The sequence below is a fragment of the Jaculus jaculus genome, chromosome 15 (genome assembly GCF_020740685.1).
Source record: "Jaculus jaculus isolate mJacJac1 chromosome 15, mJacJac1.mat.Y.cur, whole genome shotgun sequence".
Classification (NCBI taxonomy): domain Eukaryota; kingdom Metazoa; phylum Chordata; class Mammalia; order Rodentia; family Dipodidae; genus Jaculus; species Jaculus jaculus.
Window position 1 is genome coordinate 24,829,874 of NC_059116.1, and position 16,697 is coordinate 24,846,570.

Below are 16,697 nucleotides of genomic sequence, written 5' to 3' on the forward strand. Positions count from 1 at the left end.
GTCGCTGTCAAATAAATAAATTAATTTAAAAAAATAAATAAATAAATAAATAAAGTGGAAGCTGGGTGTGATGCACACGCCTTTAATCCAGCACTTGGGAGGCAGAGGTAGGTAAGTTCGAGGCCACCCTGAGATTACATAGTGAATTCCAGGTCAGCCTGGGCTAGAGTGAGACCCTACCTCAAAAAACCAAAATAATAATAATAATAATTAATAAAGTGGAGAGCAGTTAAAGAAGACACCTGATGTTGACCTTTGGCATGTGCCCCTCTGGACCTGCATACACATTTGCCTACATGTGTACATATGCACACCACAGACACACACACACACACACACACATAAACACCACACACACACACACACACACATGCAAAAAAGAATAGACGTGACTGCTATATTGAAATAATAAAACAGACCACCAGAAGAAGGTTTTGAAAACCTATTCCTTCCCACATACACTACTCTTTCCCAAAAGAGATTTAGTATCAATATTTTGGAACTTATTCCAGAAATGGATTGTAAGACACTGTAGAGAATTCATCAGATTTTTTTTTTTTTGCAATCACACTGGCTTTGAACCAAATATGTATGTAATTATTCATGGAATCACATACCTTTATCATGACTACCTTGTAGATGATTTTTGCTTATTTCTTTAAAGTCTGTCCTTTGGGGCCAAAACTGTGGCACTGGGAAGATGGCTCACTGCATAACAGTGCTTGCTGCAGAAACATGAGGACTTGAGCTTGGGTCCCTAGCACCCATATGAAAGGGGGGTGCATTCACGTGGGTCTGTAGTGCTAACCCTGGGGAGGCAGAGACAGAGGCATTCCCAGGTCTTACTGGGTTGCTAGTTTAACCTTATTTTGAACTCTAGGTTCAATGAGAGACCCTGTTCCAAAAAATAAGGAGGAGAGAGTCTGAGGAAGACATCCAACATTGACTTCTGGTCTCCACATGTATGTACGTACACATGCATGTCATCCACCCACACACATGTAGCCACAAATACAAACACACATACACACATCCATGCATACTCAAAAGAAAAAAAAAGGTGGTCAGTGGGGCTGGAAAGATGGCTTAGCAGTTAAGCGCTTGCCTGTGAAGCCTAAGGAACCAGGTTCAAGGCTCGATTCCCCAGGACCCATGTTAGCCAGATGCACAAGGGGGCGCACACATTTGGAGTTTGTTTGCAGTGGTTGGAAGCCCTGGCGTTCCCATTCTCTTTCTTTCTCTCTCTCTCCCTCTCTCTCTCTTTTTCTCTGTCTGTCGCTCTCAAATAAATAAATAATAAACAAGAAAAAAAAGTGGTCAAATGCTACCCCTGTTGATGGTCCAGAGATCAAAGGAGACTCCAAAAGAAGCGTGGACGCAGTCGTGTCCTTGCTAGGGTAGCAATGTCTTCTCCCAGCCTGAAAAGAAACAAAATTTTCCAGACTATATAAGTTCCAACGTGTTCATTTTAGAAGGATTTGCACAGTTCAAATCCCTTCTCTTGTTACTGAGACAAGTGTAAAATATCTACTAATGACCATAAGTACTTTTCTAATGTACAAATGAGGGTACATTATAAATAATTAGAGTTAATCAGAGCACAGGCAGAACGGTGACCGACAGACCCAGGAGTGATTATCACTTACGTGAGATGCCACTGGAGATTCTCAGAGCTCCTTGCCCCGCTCCCCAAGCTCATTCACAGACAGAACAGGAACGAATCCAGTAATTGCTTCACAAAAGTGAATCCCATCCTGAGCTGTATTCATTAGATTATGTCATTCCCCACTGTTACATATTAACACTGAATCTCTGTTCAGAGTTCACTAGCAGTCTTGGTAGAGAAGCAGTTATTTTGCTTGTTTATTTGTTTGTTTTTTAAATTTTATTTATTTATTTATTTGAGAGCGACAGACACAGAGAGAAAGACAGATAGAGGGAGAGAGAGAGAATGGGCTCGCCAGGGCCTCCAGCCACTGCAAATGAACTCCGGACGCGTGCGCCCCCTTGTGCATCTGGCTAACGTGGGTCCTGGGGAACCGAGCCTTGAACCGGGGGTCCTTAGGCTTCTCAGATAAGCGCTTAACCACTAAGCCATCTCTCCAATCCTGTTTGTTTGTTTTTGAGGCAGGATCTCGCACAGTAGCCCAAGCAAGCCTGGAACTCACCATATACTGCTGGCTGGCCTTGAACTCATACATTCCTGCATTCTGCCTACTTACCTTCTGGAAAAAAAAAAAAACAAAAACAAAAACTGACAGCAGGCAATACAGATAGTAAGCACTTTTATTTTGTTTTGTTTTATTTATTTATCAGAGAAGGAGAGAGTGGATGTGCCTGGGCCTCTAACCACTGCAAACAAACTCCAGATGCATGCGCCACCTGGTGCATCATCAGGCTTGTGCGGGTACTGTACAATTGAACCTGGGTCCTTAGGCTTCACAGGCAGGCACCTTAACCACTAAGCCATCTCTGCAGCCCATAAACACTTTTTAAATCCAGCCCTTGTTATGTTGTATGCTGAGCTTACAGTCCCCATCTGTAACTCCCTTAATTCTCAGAGCTACGGTCCCTAATCTTGTCTTTTCATTCATAGCCTCTCACTACCCCCGTCCTAGCCCCTCCCCTGCGTCTTCCTGCTGGCTCTAAAACTGTGTGTTCTCAGCACAATAGACAGGCTGATCTGTTAAAATGTAGATCACTGCATTAGTTACTTTCTTGTTGGGAAAAATATCCGGTCAGAGTTAGCTTAAGGAGGGGGAGGGGTTTACAGTTTTGAAAAGTGTCCATTGTGGCAGGAAAAGCCTGGCAGGCCTGAGTAGGAAGCTTGTGTCACATCTTCTCAATCATCAAGATGTAGAAAGAGGGCTGGAGAGATGGCTTAACAGTTAAACGCTTGCCTGTGAAGCCTAAGGACCCCGGTTTGAGGCTCGATTCCCCACGACCCACATTAGCCAGATGCACAAGGGGGGGGGTGCACATGTCTGGAGTTTGTTTGCAGTGGCTGGAAGCCCTGGAACACCCATTCTTTCTCTCTCGGTCTCTGTCTGTCGCTCTCAAATAAATAAATAAAAATAAAAATAATTTTAAAAAGATGTAGAAAGAATGAATGTAAGTAGGGCTACTGTAACCCCTCGGGGCCCACCCCCTGTACTGAACTTCCCTCATCAAGGTTCCATCTCCTTAGGTTCCACAACCTTCCATAATATGCCAGCAACTGAGGCTTAAGGACCCAAACACATGCGTCTGTGGGGCCTCAATACACGTGTTCCTCCCTCAACTGCAAATGCTCTCTGCCCACACGTCCCTCCTCCCTCATTTCCTTCAGTTCTTTGCTCAGATATAACTTCAGTGAGGTTTGACCTGCTCATAGGCTGGTTCTGTTTTGCACCCTAGCACATGCATTGACTTAACAAATGTATTCATCTGTTTGCCTTTTGAATTGTTTCCCCCCACCCCCCGCCCACCCCAGAGATTTAAGCCTCTCAAGGTCAAGAGAAAATGTACCTTCCAACTAGACGCTCGTGTCCTTCAAAAGCTACTGGAAGCTCATGACTTTTAGAGTGGCCTTCTGAAGCTTGCTTGGACATCTGTATGGATACATGTAAATTCTTGTGTATCTGTGCACAGTTACCATCACACTCCCCATCTACAGTTTGGCATTGGAAGACTCAATCAACCACAGATCAAAAATAATTTACAATATAAAATAAATTGCATTTCTACTATCCCTGATAAACATTTTGCGTTCTCATTACTCCTCAAGCAATGTAATACCGTGACTCGTTACATTATATTAAGAATTAGAAGCAATCTAGGGATGAGCTGGAGCATATGGGAAGATGTGAGTATGTTGTAGACAAACACTTTGCCATTTTCTTTTAATTTTGTTTATTTTTTATTTATTGATTTGAGAGTGACAGACAGAGAGAGAGAAAGGCAGAGAGAGACAGAATGGGTGCACCAGGGCTTCCAGTCACTGCAAACGAACTCCAGATGTGTGCGCCCCCTTGTGCATCTGGCTAACATGGGTCCTGGGGAATCAAGCCTTGAACTGGGGTCCTTAGGCTTCACAGGCAGGCGCTTAACCGATAAGCCATCTCTCCAGCCCACACTTTACCGTTTTGTACAGACATGAGCCTACTGAATTTTGGTATGAACAGAGAGTCCTTGAGCCAGTCTCCCAAGGCTGTCAAGAGATGACTATGCATAAATGGGAACAACAAGGCTGTCAAGGCATGACTATGCATAAATAGTAACATTCCTTACCTACTCTTTCACTTTTTTTAATTGAATAAGACTTTTTGAGGTCATAAAAGGTTGACACCTAGTCCATCTCCATTCTTTTGAAAGTCTTTGTAGTATTTGAATTTATGAGCATTGATTATTGTTGTTTTTTTTAAAACTGGTCTCCTACTTCCAACACATGAGTTGTCTCTAGCTTTCTTCTAAAATACTTTAATAAAACTATTGTTTAATAGTCAGCTTTTATAACTATTGTTAGGGATGTATCTTTGCATCTGTATGCTTCTAGTCCTAAGAGTGACATTTTGGAATCTCACAGTGTGCGCTCTGGGGTAGGGCTGACTGTACGTAGCGCAGTGTAGCTATCATGTCTAAGGTGGAGTTGGGGCCCTGGCACTAAGAAAGCATGTGTGTTATTCAGATATAGCTTCTGCCACGTTGCTCTGTGAGCGCATTACGTCCATTTATGATGCCCACAGTAAAACTAACGCTGTACAAGAATCGTTTGTATTCTGCATCCCCTAAAGCTTTAAGACATGGAGGATCTCCCCACTTCCAGTCTCCAGCAACTTCTGCAACCACCACTGTACCCTCTGCGTCTATGAATTTGATTACTTCTGTTTCTGAAAGCAGAATCAAATGGTACTTGTTTATTTGTCCTTCTATGACTAACTTATTTCACTTAGCACAATATCCTCGGGATTCATCCACAAAGTTACATATGACAAGATTTCTTCCCTTTCTCTCTCTCTCCCTCTCCTTCCCTCTCTTTCTCTCTCTCTCTCTCTCTCTCCTCTCTCTCTCTCCTCTCTCTCTCTCTCTCTCTCTCTCTCTCTCTCTCTCTCTCTCTCTCTCTCTCACCAACCTGGCTGTTCTAAGATTTGAACCAAGAGCCTTTGCACACACTAGGCAGGCACTCTCCAATCAGCTTTGACCCCAGCCCTCAGTTCATGCTGTGAGAGTTCATCTGACCTTTTCAGATCCCTCAGTTCTGATTTTCTGCAACAGTTGCAGCATCGTTACCAACAGTGCATAGAGGTTCCAGCTTCTCCATGTCTTTACCAACACTTGGTTTTTTGGTTTGTTTGTTTGTTTATTTTTATTTATTTGAGAGTGACAGAGAAAAAGAGAGAGAATGGGCGCACCAGGGCCTCCAGCCACTGCAAACGAACTCCAGATGCATGCGCCACCTTCTGCATCTGTCTAAATGTAGGTCCTGGGGAATCAAGCCTCGAACTGGGGTCCTTAGGCTTCACAGGCAAGCGCCTAACCACGAAGCCATCTCTCCAGCCCCTATTTTTTGGGTGTTTTTTGTTTGTTTTCAGTAATGGTCATCCTAATAGATATAGGGGATATAGGGAATATGTGTGTGTGTGTGTGTGTGTGTGTGTGTGTGTACATATAAACATATATATATATACACATATACATATATATGTGTATGTATATGTATGTGTGTATATATATATATATATATACACACATATATATACATATATATATATATCTTAGTGAATTGCATGATCATTATTGGTCCCTAGCAATAATTATATTCCTTACTTTATCTCACTACGGATCCAGTTTCTACCCTCTCATTTCCTTGAGAAACTTCCACAGTGTCTTCCAGCACACGTGGTCATGTTGTGTTGCAAGCTTCCAGAGGAGGAAGGATGGGTTTGATCTCTCTGAACGACTAGGGCAGCACTTCACATGATCTTTCTAAAGTGTCTTGAAATTAATGTAGCTGTCCACACCCTAGCCCTTAATGTAGCTTTTAAAAAAAATTTAACTTATTCAATTTGTTTTATTAAGTAGAAATGTTGTATGGACACATCATATTGGTACCATCACTCCCCTCCTCCCTGCCCCCACTGCATGAGGGTCCTCCTCAGTGGGATTGAGAGTGTTTGCCATGGAGTTGTAGGTTATGATTGTGAGAGCAGCAGTCTGTCATTGTGGGGAAGGCTATGTCTCTGGATATTCCCTCTTACCCTGCGGTTCTTGTAGCTTTCTTAATTTATTTTTAATTTTTATGTTTTTGAGAGAGAGAAAGAGGCAGACAAAGAGAGAAGGAGAGAGAGAGAGATAATGGATGCACCAGGGCCTCCATCCACTGCAAACAAGCTCCAGACACATGTGCCACCTTGTGCATGTGGCTTACTTGGGTTCTGAGGAATCAAACCTGGGTCCTTTGGCTTTGCAGATGAGTACCTTAACTGCTGAGCCATCTCTCCAGGCCTCTTTTAGCTTTTGTTTTCTAATTGATTCATTTTCAGTTTTGTAGCCCAGAGTATCTAATCTTTTTTTTTTGCTTATTTTTATTTATTTGAGAGTGACAGACAGAGAAAGAGGCAGAGAGATAGAGAGAGATTGGGTGCTCCAGGGCCTCCAGCCACTACAAATGAACTCCAGATGCATGCACCACTTTGTGCATCTGGCTTATGTGGGTACTAGGGAATCAAGCCTCAAATCAGGGTCCTTAGGCTTCACAGACAAGCGCTTAACTGCTAAGCCATCTGCCCAGCCCTTCCCCTTGTAGCTTTTTAATTAAGAATGTTTTTTTTTTTTTTTTTGCCGGGCATGGTGACACGTGCCTTTAATCCCAGCACTTTGGAGGCAGAGGTAGGAGGATCGCTGTGAGTTTGAGGCCAGCCTGAAACTACATAGTGAAACTACATAGCAAATGTATCATGGTCTACACTCACTACTATCGTGTCTTACAAAACGGTTTCACTGCCCTAAACATCCTCCTCTACCCATTCATCCCTCCTTCCTTTCCCTTATCAACTACTGATCTGCAGAGTTATAGCTTTTCCACAATGTCACATAGTTGGAATTATATGTAACCTTTTCAGATTAGCTTCCTATATGATGCCATTCTGAGCAGCTTTGACCTTGTTTTGATTAAGGATGGTCACTAATGGGGACCTACCTTCTGAGTTTCAGGAGGCAGACATGTGAACTGACTAACCAGCTAAACAGTGTAATAGTCACTTAATTTGGTGATGTTCAAAGTATCAAGTGAGTTTGCTTCCTTCCTCTTTCTCTCCCCTTCAAGCTTGTCATGAAGTGGATGACACATCTGTTGTTGGATTAAAGCATTTGCTTCTTGGTGCCATACACAAATGTCTCGGGAACTCAGAAGATGCCGTTCAGGTAAACTTAGTGTTGTGGCTAAAGAAAACACATCATGACTACCTACATCTGTGCTTTGCGAGGGGAAAAAAATAAAAACAATAAATGAAGAGTACACACACACACACACACACACACATATACACATGCTGCAGCATGAATTTTATCCACTTTGTTTGATTAATGGTAGAGTCTGGGAGCTGATGATGGTGAATGTGATGTTTTTATTTTTAATATTTTATTTTTACTTATTTATTTGACAGAAAGAAAGAGAGGGAGTGAGAAAGAATGGGCACTCCAGGGCTCCACCCACTGCAAACAAACTCCAGACATATGCGCCCCTTTGTGCATCTGGCTTACATGGGTCCTGGGGAATCAAACCTGGGTCATTTGGCTTTGCAGACAAACACCTTAACTGCTTAGCCATCCCTCCAGCCCAAAATGTGACGTTTTTAATGTAATGATCAGTTCTTAGAACAACTGTTTTTGGGCTTCAGTCTCAACTTGCGAGGGGAGGAAGTGAGGAGGCAGGCTATTGGAGGGAGCAGAATGATTAGACCACATTAGCCTGGGTTCACTTCTCCTCTTGTTAACTACAAATGACTGCTAAGGGCTGGAGGTGTGGTCTGCAGAGTTGCTGGCTTAGGCTACTATGGTAGTCAGTTATCCATGGCATGTGATATAATGCCTGAGAAAACAACTTAGAAAGAGAGGCTTGCTGGACATGGTGGCACACACCTTTAATCCCAGCATGTGGAAGGCAGAGGTAGGAGGATCACTGTGTGCTCGAGGCTCTCCATCTGGGGACTACAGAGTGAGTTCCAGGTCAGCCTGGGCTAGGGTGAGACCCTACCTTGAAAAATCAACACACAGCTGGGCATGGTGGTGCACGCCTTTAATCCCAGCACTCAGGAGGCAGAGGTAGGAGGATCGCCGTGAGTTTGAGGCCACCCTGAGACTCCATAGTGAATTCCAGGTCAGCCTGAGCTAGAGTGAAACCCTACCTCAAAAAAACAAAAAAGAAAATAAAGAAAGAAAGAAAAATAAACACAGATGGAAGGAAGGAAAAAGGGAGGGAGGGAGGAAAGAATAAAGGGAGGGAGGGAGGAAGGAAGAAAGGAAGGGAGGGAGGGAGAAAGGAGGGAAGGGAAAAGGAAGGGAGGGAGGAAGGAAGGGAGGGAAACAAGGAAGTAAGTGGGGGAAGGAAGGAACGAAGGAAGGTAGGCAAGCTTATTTTGGCTCACAGCTTCAGAGGGTTCAGGCTATGGTTGGCTGTGCCCAGTGCTTTTAGGCTATGGAGAGAAAGAACATGGTGGCACAGAGGGAAAAACAGAGCTATCTCATGGTGGCCAGGAAGCAGAAAGTGAGGAAAAGGAAAGAGACCAGGAATAAGGTATTCCTTTCAAAAAAAATGCCCCCATCACCTACTTCTAACCAGCTTCACCTCCTACGAATTCACTGCTTGCCTCATCCATTGACAAGGATTGCATGCTTGTGATCCAGCCTCCTCTCAATAGCGCCACCAGCTGGGACCAAGCCTTCAACACATGAGTCTTTGGCGCTGTTTTATATTCAAGCCATAAAAGCTAGTCCAGGCCTGGAGGGATGGTTCGAGTCCTCAGGGCCCAGGTTAGCCAGGTGCACAAGAGTGCGCATGTGTCTGGAGTTCGTTTGCGGTGGCTAGAGGCCCTGGCACACCCATTTTTCTCTCTTCCTCTCTCTTTCTCTGCCAAATAAATAAAAAACAATAATATATATTTTTTAAAGCTAGTCCACACACATATTTCATGCAAGAGAACCATTAGTTGTTTTCCAAGAGGGTTGAGAATTGGAGGGATTTTCCTGACAAATTTTTTTAGAGAGACAGAGAAAGAGAATGAGAATTGGCACGCCAGGGCCTCAGCCACTGCCATCGAACTCCAGATACCTGCGCCACCTAGTGGCTTACTTGGGATCTGGAGGGTTGAACATGGGTCCTTAGGCTTGGCAGACAAGTGTGCCTTCACCACTAAGCAATCTCACCAGCCTTCCTACAACGTTTTTTGTCGTTGGTTTTGTTATTGTGGTTGTGTTGGTGCTGGTGATTGGACCCAGGGCAACTCAGGGCTTCTTTTAACAGCAGGTGAAAGTTCTACCACGGCAGCATACCCTCAGGTCAGTTAGCTATTTTTCTTTTAATCAGCCTACTGTTTCTTTGACTATTTTTTTGAAACAATTAATATGTAGCAATAGGAGACTTTGCTTATAAGTTATAGAATATATCTATCTGTTTTGGAATTGAAACTTACTCTTTCAGTGTGAGGTTATCATAACTGTAAGTTAGTATTTTAGATGTAGCATTATCTGGTATTATATTTAGTACTTTTTGTAAATTTTTACTTATTTATTTGCAAGCAGAGAAAGGTAGAGAGGAGAGACAGAGAGAATGGTCACACCAGGGCCTCTGGCCACTGCAAATGAGCTCCAGATGCTTGTGCCACTTGGGGCATCTGGCTTTACGTGGGTACTGGTGAATTGAACCCAGGTCATTGGGCTTTGCAGCCAAGCACTTTAACCACTGAGACATCTCTCCAGCCCTATCTTTAGTATGTTATATTGCATGCTTAAGTGTCAGCAAGATATACTCAAGACATATGTCAAGAGATGGTTCTTGGCTTGTGTGTTTTTGTTTTTTAAATATTAAAATGGAGATGTTTACACTTTCAGAGGCAGCTAAAGGTTTTTTCTCAGCAGTAGGATCATTAGAAGGTGGTGTGTCATGTGGGAGAATAGGCAGCACAAGTTAGGCTGCAGGATAGACAGCCTAACTTGGAGGAAGCTCGAGAGGCAGCTGTGAGCAGGACCCTGTGTTATGGATGGGCCTGGATAGGGAGGAGTGAGGATGAGCAAAGAAAATCCGATCTAAAAAGAAAATGTGTCTCCCTTCCTGCCTCCTGGGCTTTTGATGAGCCTCATATCAATAGGAAAATGGATTATTTCTAAAGGCCTTTGTATTACTTTCAGTTCTTCCAGCGAGCTGCTAAAGATGAATTGTGTCGTCAGAATAACCTCTATGTTCAGCCATATGCATGCTATGAGCTCGGCTGTCTTCTATTAGACAAACCAGAGGTAAGATTTATTTTTTAATAAAATATGCATGCTAGCAGACACAGAACAGAAGAGTGTTCACTTAAAATGAACTGATTGAACATCATGTTGTTGGTGATGATTTCCTTGATTTCATGGGGGATGAAGCTGGCCCTCCTAGGTTATGGTTTGCAGGGAGGTATTATGGCTTCTCTGGAATTTGACTTACTAATGTAACTTTTCAGACAAAGATGCATTTGAGGGAAAATCACTGTCTTTTTCTGAACGGCGTGCTGTGCTGTGGTGGAATGTGGTGTGGTATGGTATTGTGTGGTGTGGTCGGTGCCGTGTAGTGTGGTTTGGTGTGGTGGGGTGCAGTATGGTGTGGTGTGTTGGTGTAGTATGACGGGGTGCAGTACAATGTGTGTGGTGTGGTACACGTGGTACCGTGTGTGCTGTGGTACGGCATAGTGTAGTGTGATGTGTGATGCAGTGTCCAGGTTGCTGATATGGTGTGGAGCGGTGTGATGTGGCATGTCATGTGTGTGGCATGGTGTATGGTGTGGTATGGTGTGTGGTTGGTGGTGCGGTGTAGTGTGGTATAATGTGGAGTTGGTGGTGTGGTGTACTGTGTAGTGTTGTGGTGTGGTATAGTGTGTAGCATGGTGGTCTGGCGTAGTATGTCACATGGTGGCGTGGCGTAGTGTGTCGCGTGGTGGCGTGGCGTAGTGTGTACTTTGGTGATGTGGCGTAGTATGTCGTGTGGTGGCGTAGTGTGTCGGGTGGTGGCGTGGCGTAGTGTGTCGTGTGGTGGTGTGGTGTAGTGTGTACTTGGGTGGCATGGTATAGGGCATAAACTGAGGATAGGATTGTCCTGTGATTCCAGCTCCAATATTTATCTTACTGCATGCCACTGGTCCAGTTAACCACAGACCTTCCTGCTCTATGAAATGTGATGAAAAATTAACTGGCCTGTCAATTTGATAAGATTGTAGTGAAAATAAATGAAGATTATACATATGATCACTGAAAAATTTTAGAATACTATGACCATACAAGTTGAAGTTGACACTTACTATTAAGATGCATAGTTAACTTAGTGCAGTGGGTTAGTGGATTAAATAGCAATTTAATAGTGCTTGAATAATAATAATAATAATAATAATTCCTCTTCCTTTTTAAAATATCTATTTTTATTTTATTTATTTATTTGATAGCGACAGACAGAGAAAGAAAAAGACAGAGAGAGAGAGAAAATGAGCACACCAGGGCCTCCAGCCACTGCAAACGAACTCCAGGTGCATGTGCCACCTTGTGCATCTGGCTTACGTGGGTCCTGGGAAATCCAGCCTCAAACCAGGGTCCTTAGGCTTCACAGGCAAGTGCCTAACCACTAAGCAATCTCTCCAGTCCAGTTCCTCTTCTTTTTTAATTTTAATCTTTTGGTTTCTTTGAAGTAGGGCCTTACTCTAGCCCAGGATGACCTGGAACTCACACTGTAGTCCTGGCCAGCCTCATATTCACAGTGACCTCCTACCCCTGCCTCCCGCGTGCTGGGATTAAAGGCATCTGTCACCACGCCAGACCTTGATATCTTCCTATGGAGTCTCATTTACACCACCTTTGTATGTTAGGTTTATAAAGTTCTAAGTTTTAGTATTTAACTCAGACTTCAAATAGATGGGCTTCCTAAATGTTCACTTAATTCAAAAATATTACTGTAGTCTTACTTTAAATACATAGCCTATTTCAACAACAACAACAACAAAAAAAAAAAACAGGCTTTTAATTTGAAAGCCTTTTAAGTTGAAGGAGTGATTTTGCCAAAACAGAAAAGAAATTAAATTTTACAAACTTGAATAGAAACTTCAAACATTCTAAAATGTACATAAAATAAAACGAGACCATCCTATATCATTTTTGAATGAAGTTAATATTTCAACAATATAAAAGCATTCAGAAGGAGATACATCTCTCTGTCTTCAGGGAAAAAAAAAAAACTTCTGATCACCTTACTTTTGAGTTGTTTAGTAAGATTTTTTTTGTTTATTTTTATTTATTTATTTGAGAGTGACAGACAGAGAAAGAGGTAGAGAGAAAGAGAATGGACATGCCAAGGCTTCTAGCCACTGCAAATGAACTCCAGATGCATGCGGCCCCTTGTGCATCTGGCTAAGTTGGGGAATCGAGCCTTGAACCAGGGTCCTTAGGCTTCACAGGCAAGCGTTTAACCACTAAGCCATCTCTCCAGCCCGTTTAATAATATTTTAACCTATAGTATTATACTATAATGTTGCCCATGTGTGTATGTGTGTGTGTGTATGTGTGTGTGTGTATTGCATCTGTGCACGCATGTGGGCACATGTGTGTGCATGCATGTATGTATATGGAGGCTAGAGGTTGATATTGGGTGTCTCCCTCAATGTCTCTCCACTTCCTTTCCTGAGGCAGCGTCTCACAGTTGACCTCAGACCACAGTGATTTGGCTGGTCTAGCCACTTTGTCCCTGGGACCCCATCTCACACTTCTAAGTGCTGGGTTTACAGAAACCACTAGCATTTATGTCATTGCTGGGGATCCAGACTCTCTGTGTGGCAAGTGCTTCTTCATCCCTGAGACCTGCTCTTCCTATAGACCAATAGTGAAGACTGAAAAATTCTCAACACTTTAAAAGCAAGCTTTACAAGAAACAACTGAGTCGTTGTACTTGGACCCACCGTGTCTGGTAACATGTCCACCAGCGATAGCATTTTCTGCTCGAGTATATGTGAATGAAGCTGTTAAGAGATAATGTGTTTTTCTTGTATTCACAGACTGTAGGAAGAGGCCGGTCTCTACTTCTTCAAGCAAAGGTAAAAATCCCAAATCTCCCTCTTTTTTTTTTTTTTTTTTTTTTTTTGGTTTTTTTCGAGGTAGGGTCTCACTCTGGTCCAGGCTGACCTGGAATTAACTCTGTCATCTCAGGGTGACCTTGAACTCATGGCAATCCTCCTACCTCTGCCTCCCGAGTGCTGGGATTAAAGGCGTGCGCCACCACGCCCGGCTCGCAAATCTCCCTCTTTCTTGTGGTTGTTCCTCCCCTCTTCTCCTAAGTGTGATTTCAGGGAAGTCTGTGAAGTGAGGTTAGCGACTCTGGGGAAGAGAAGGGATAGCGCACTGATTCAATGAGCACGTGGCTTTTGAATTTTCAGGATCATGGGAGATTCCTGTGAAATCATTCAGCCAGTTTCATAAATATTCTCATTTGGTGTTTGGATGGGTAAATAGACTTTTTCATATTTGGTTTCACTAAGTTGTCCAGGTTGGACTTAAACTTATGTGCCCAAGTGATTCTCTGCCTCAGCTTCCAAGTAGATGGGGGCTCATGGCTTGTACCCCGACAACCAGCTCCAGGAATGATAAATTTTTGATTTCATATGCTATCAAGTTAGGAATTACTTTAAGTTAATTTATTTATTTGACAGAAAGAGGCAGATAAAGAAATAGAATGGGGGGCTGGAGAGATGGCTTAGTGGTTAAGCGCTTGCCTGTGAAGCCTAAGGACCCTGGTTCGAGGCTCGGTTCCCCAGGTCCCACATTAGCCAGATGCACAAGGGGGCGCACGCGTCTGGAGTTCGTTTGCAGAGGCTGGAAGCCCTGGCGCGCCTGTTCACTCTCTCTCCCTTTATCTGTCTTTCTCTCTGTGTCTGTCGCTCTCAAATAAATAAATTTTTAAAAAAATTTTAAAAAAAGAAATAGAATGGGTGTTCCAGGGCCTCCAGGCACTGCAAAAAAACTCTCCAGATACACGCCTCACCTTGTGCATCTGGCTTATATAGGTCCTGGGGAAACTGAACTGAGGTCCTTTGGCTTTGCAGGCAAACACCTTAACCACTAAGCCATCTCTCCAGCCCTCCATTTAGGAATTTCTAACTGTGATTCACTTTGAGCACAAGATGAGTGCTTCAAGAAAAACAAGAGGAATTTTTTAATTTTTTTTGTTATTTTTATTTATTTATTTGAGAGTGATAAAGAAGCAGAGAGAAAGAGAGAGAGAGAGAGAGAGAATGGGTGCACCAGGGCCTCCAGCCACTGCAAACGAACTCTAAATGCATGTGCCCCCTTGTGTATCTGGCTTACATGGGTCCTGGGAAATCAAGCCTCGAACTGGGGTCCTTAGGCTTCACAGGCAAGCGCTTAAATGCTAAACCATCTCCCTAGCCCAAGAGGAAATTTTCCCAGAACATTAGACATTCAGCTGACTTAAAAACTTTATTTATTTATTTATTTTTGAGACAAAACCTCACAGTATAGATCAAGTTGGCCTGCAATTTATTCTGTATTCCAGCCTGGCCTTGAACTAACATCCTTCTGCCTCAGCCACCCAAATACTGCAACAACAGGTTTGTGCCACCAAACCTGCTATTTATTTATTTATTTATTTGAGAGCGATAGACACAGAGAGAAAGACAGATAGAGGGAGAGAGAGAGAATGGGCGCGCCAGGGCTTCCAGCCTCTGCCAATGAACTCCAGACGCGTGCGCCCCCTTGTGCATCTGGCTAACGTGGGACCTGGGGAACCGAGCCTCGAACCGGGGTCCTTAGGCTTCACAGGCAAGCACTTAACCACTAAGCCATCTCTCCAGCCCAAGCCTGCTATTTTTAAAGGAAAGGCCGTACATGGGGCTTGAGAAATAGGGAAACTGAATGGATGTGAAGCCTTTGGTAGGGCATGTAGGGAATTTTACAGTGAGGAGTACAAAATACAGCACAGGCAGGTCTCCTTGCGGTGTCCAGGGCAAGTTTAAGGAAGTCACACACACACACCTTTCTCCACTCTTCCAGGAGGACTTCTCCGGCTATGACTTTGAGAACAGATTACACGTCCGCATCCATGCTGCACTGGCCTCCCTGAGAGAACTGGTTTCCCAGTGATGGACCCGGAGTGGCTGCTCTGTCCCTCTCCACCCAGGGGCTGCACTTTAAAAGCAGAGGACACAGCTCTCATTGAAGAAAATCCACCTGTGCCAGGGACAACGCTTTTCCAGTGAAGCTCACGAGAAAGATCTCGTTGAAGACATGTGCGACAGAGTACCAGTAGCCGACCACCTGGGAGAGGGTTAAGTGACCTTGTTCAAACATTTTAGTTTTGTGATTATTTAAAAAAAATAATAAAAATAAAACGCAACTCAGTGTTCACCCCGTGATCTTGTAGGAACGCCTACCTTCAGCACAGATCTCAATGGATAGCCTGTATACTCATCCACAGTACCATGACACAGCATTTATATTATGTTTGGAACAAAATAAAAGTGCTTTCTGGTGTTTGATTTTAGCTTCAAAATACGCCTATGAATAATGTAGCACAAATACTTTCAATTCTGTTTACAGACTGTGGAAACTCAGGCACCGAAAGGTAAATTGATTTCCTCTCGCTAGTTATGCCTGTGTGCAGAAAGTACATCTAGGGACTCCAATTGAATGGTCTTTGATTTTGTTTTTCTTTTTAAAAGAAACATGTTACTAACCCAGAATTCCATAATTTGCTTCACAAATGCTCTTCAACTGAAGTTGTGTCATCTAAAATGTCCGTCACCTGTCTGTCTGAAAAAAAGTTTCAAAATGATGAATACATTTGTTTTTTTTTCCTTTGAAAGCCAGCCAAGCAGGAGCAAAGAGAAGATTATTTTACAACCAAAAGTCAAACCATGTTGCAAATCCATTAGAAATCCCAACCTGTAGACCAGAGAGCACATTTTAGGAGCTTCACTTCCTTTGGGAAGATTATCTAATGATCACATTTTGGAAATCTTTCAACAAATTGCTTGATAATGTTATTCTTACATGTATGTAGATGTGTGTCTCAGGATATGTGATGGGTAAAGCAATGGCTGAGGAATTACTCATTTTCCCTTTAGCTCAGGATACTAGCTATTATAAAAACAATTCAAAGTTATTGTTTTAGTCCTTTGTTGCTAATTTTTCTTGATATCTCCTTCCATGCCCATGACTGCAGACCTGTGGGTCTGGATAAAATACCTCAGTCACTTTAAGGAATCTTTTCAAAATTTAGCTCCATCTTTAACTTTTTCATTTTTATTCATCTAGCAGGTGTCATTTTTGAACCCACTTCATTTTATATATCCTGTTGTCTGAATTAGAATCCCTTATGATTTTAATCCTTTAATACTAAAAACAGGAGAAAGACATCTAGAATTGGTAGATTTAATTTTGTGTTAGACACAAGGGGTGTCAGTGAACATTTCATGTGC

The 16,697-nt window shown here is 43.0% G+C and overlaps 1 protein-coding gene across 1 annotated transcript in view; it reads left to right on the forward strand.

Annotated features, from left to right (window-relative positions):
* Positions 1-15,755, forward strand: part of Ttc39c (tetratricopeptide repeat domain 39C) — a 129,287-nt gene extending 113,532 nt beyond the window's left edge. The window contains exons 11-14 of the mRNA XM_004654836.2: positions 7,304-7,401; positions 10,384-10,488; positions 13,260-13,298; positions 15,271-15,755. Coding sequence (XP_004654893.2) covers positions 7,304-7,401; positions 10,384-10,488; positions 13,260-13,298; positions 15,271-15,360 — 332 coding nt within the window. The 3' untranslated portion in view covers positions 15,361-15,755. The remainder of the gene's footprint in view (positions 1-7,303; positions 7,402-10,383; positions 10,489-13,259; positions 13,299-15,270) is intronic.
* The last annotated feature ends 942 nt before the right edge of the window (positions 15,756-16,697 follow it).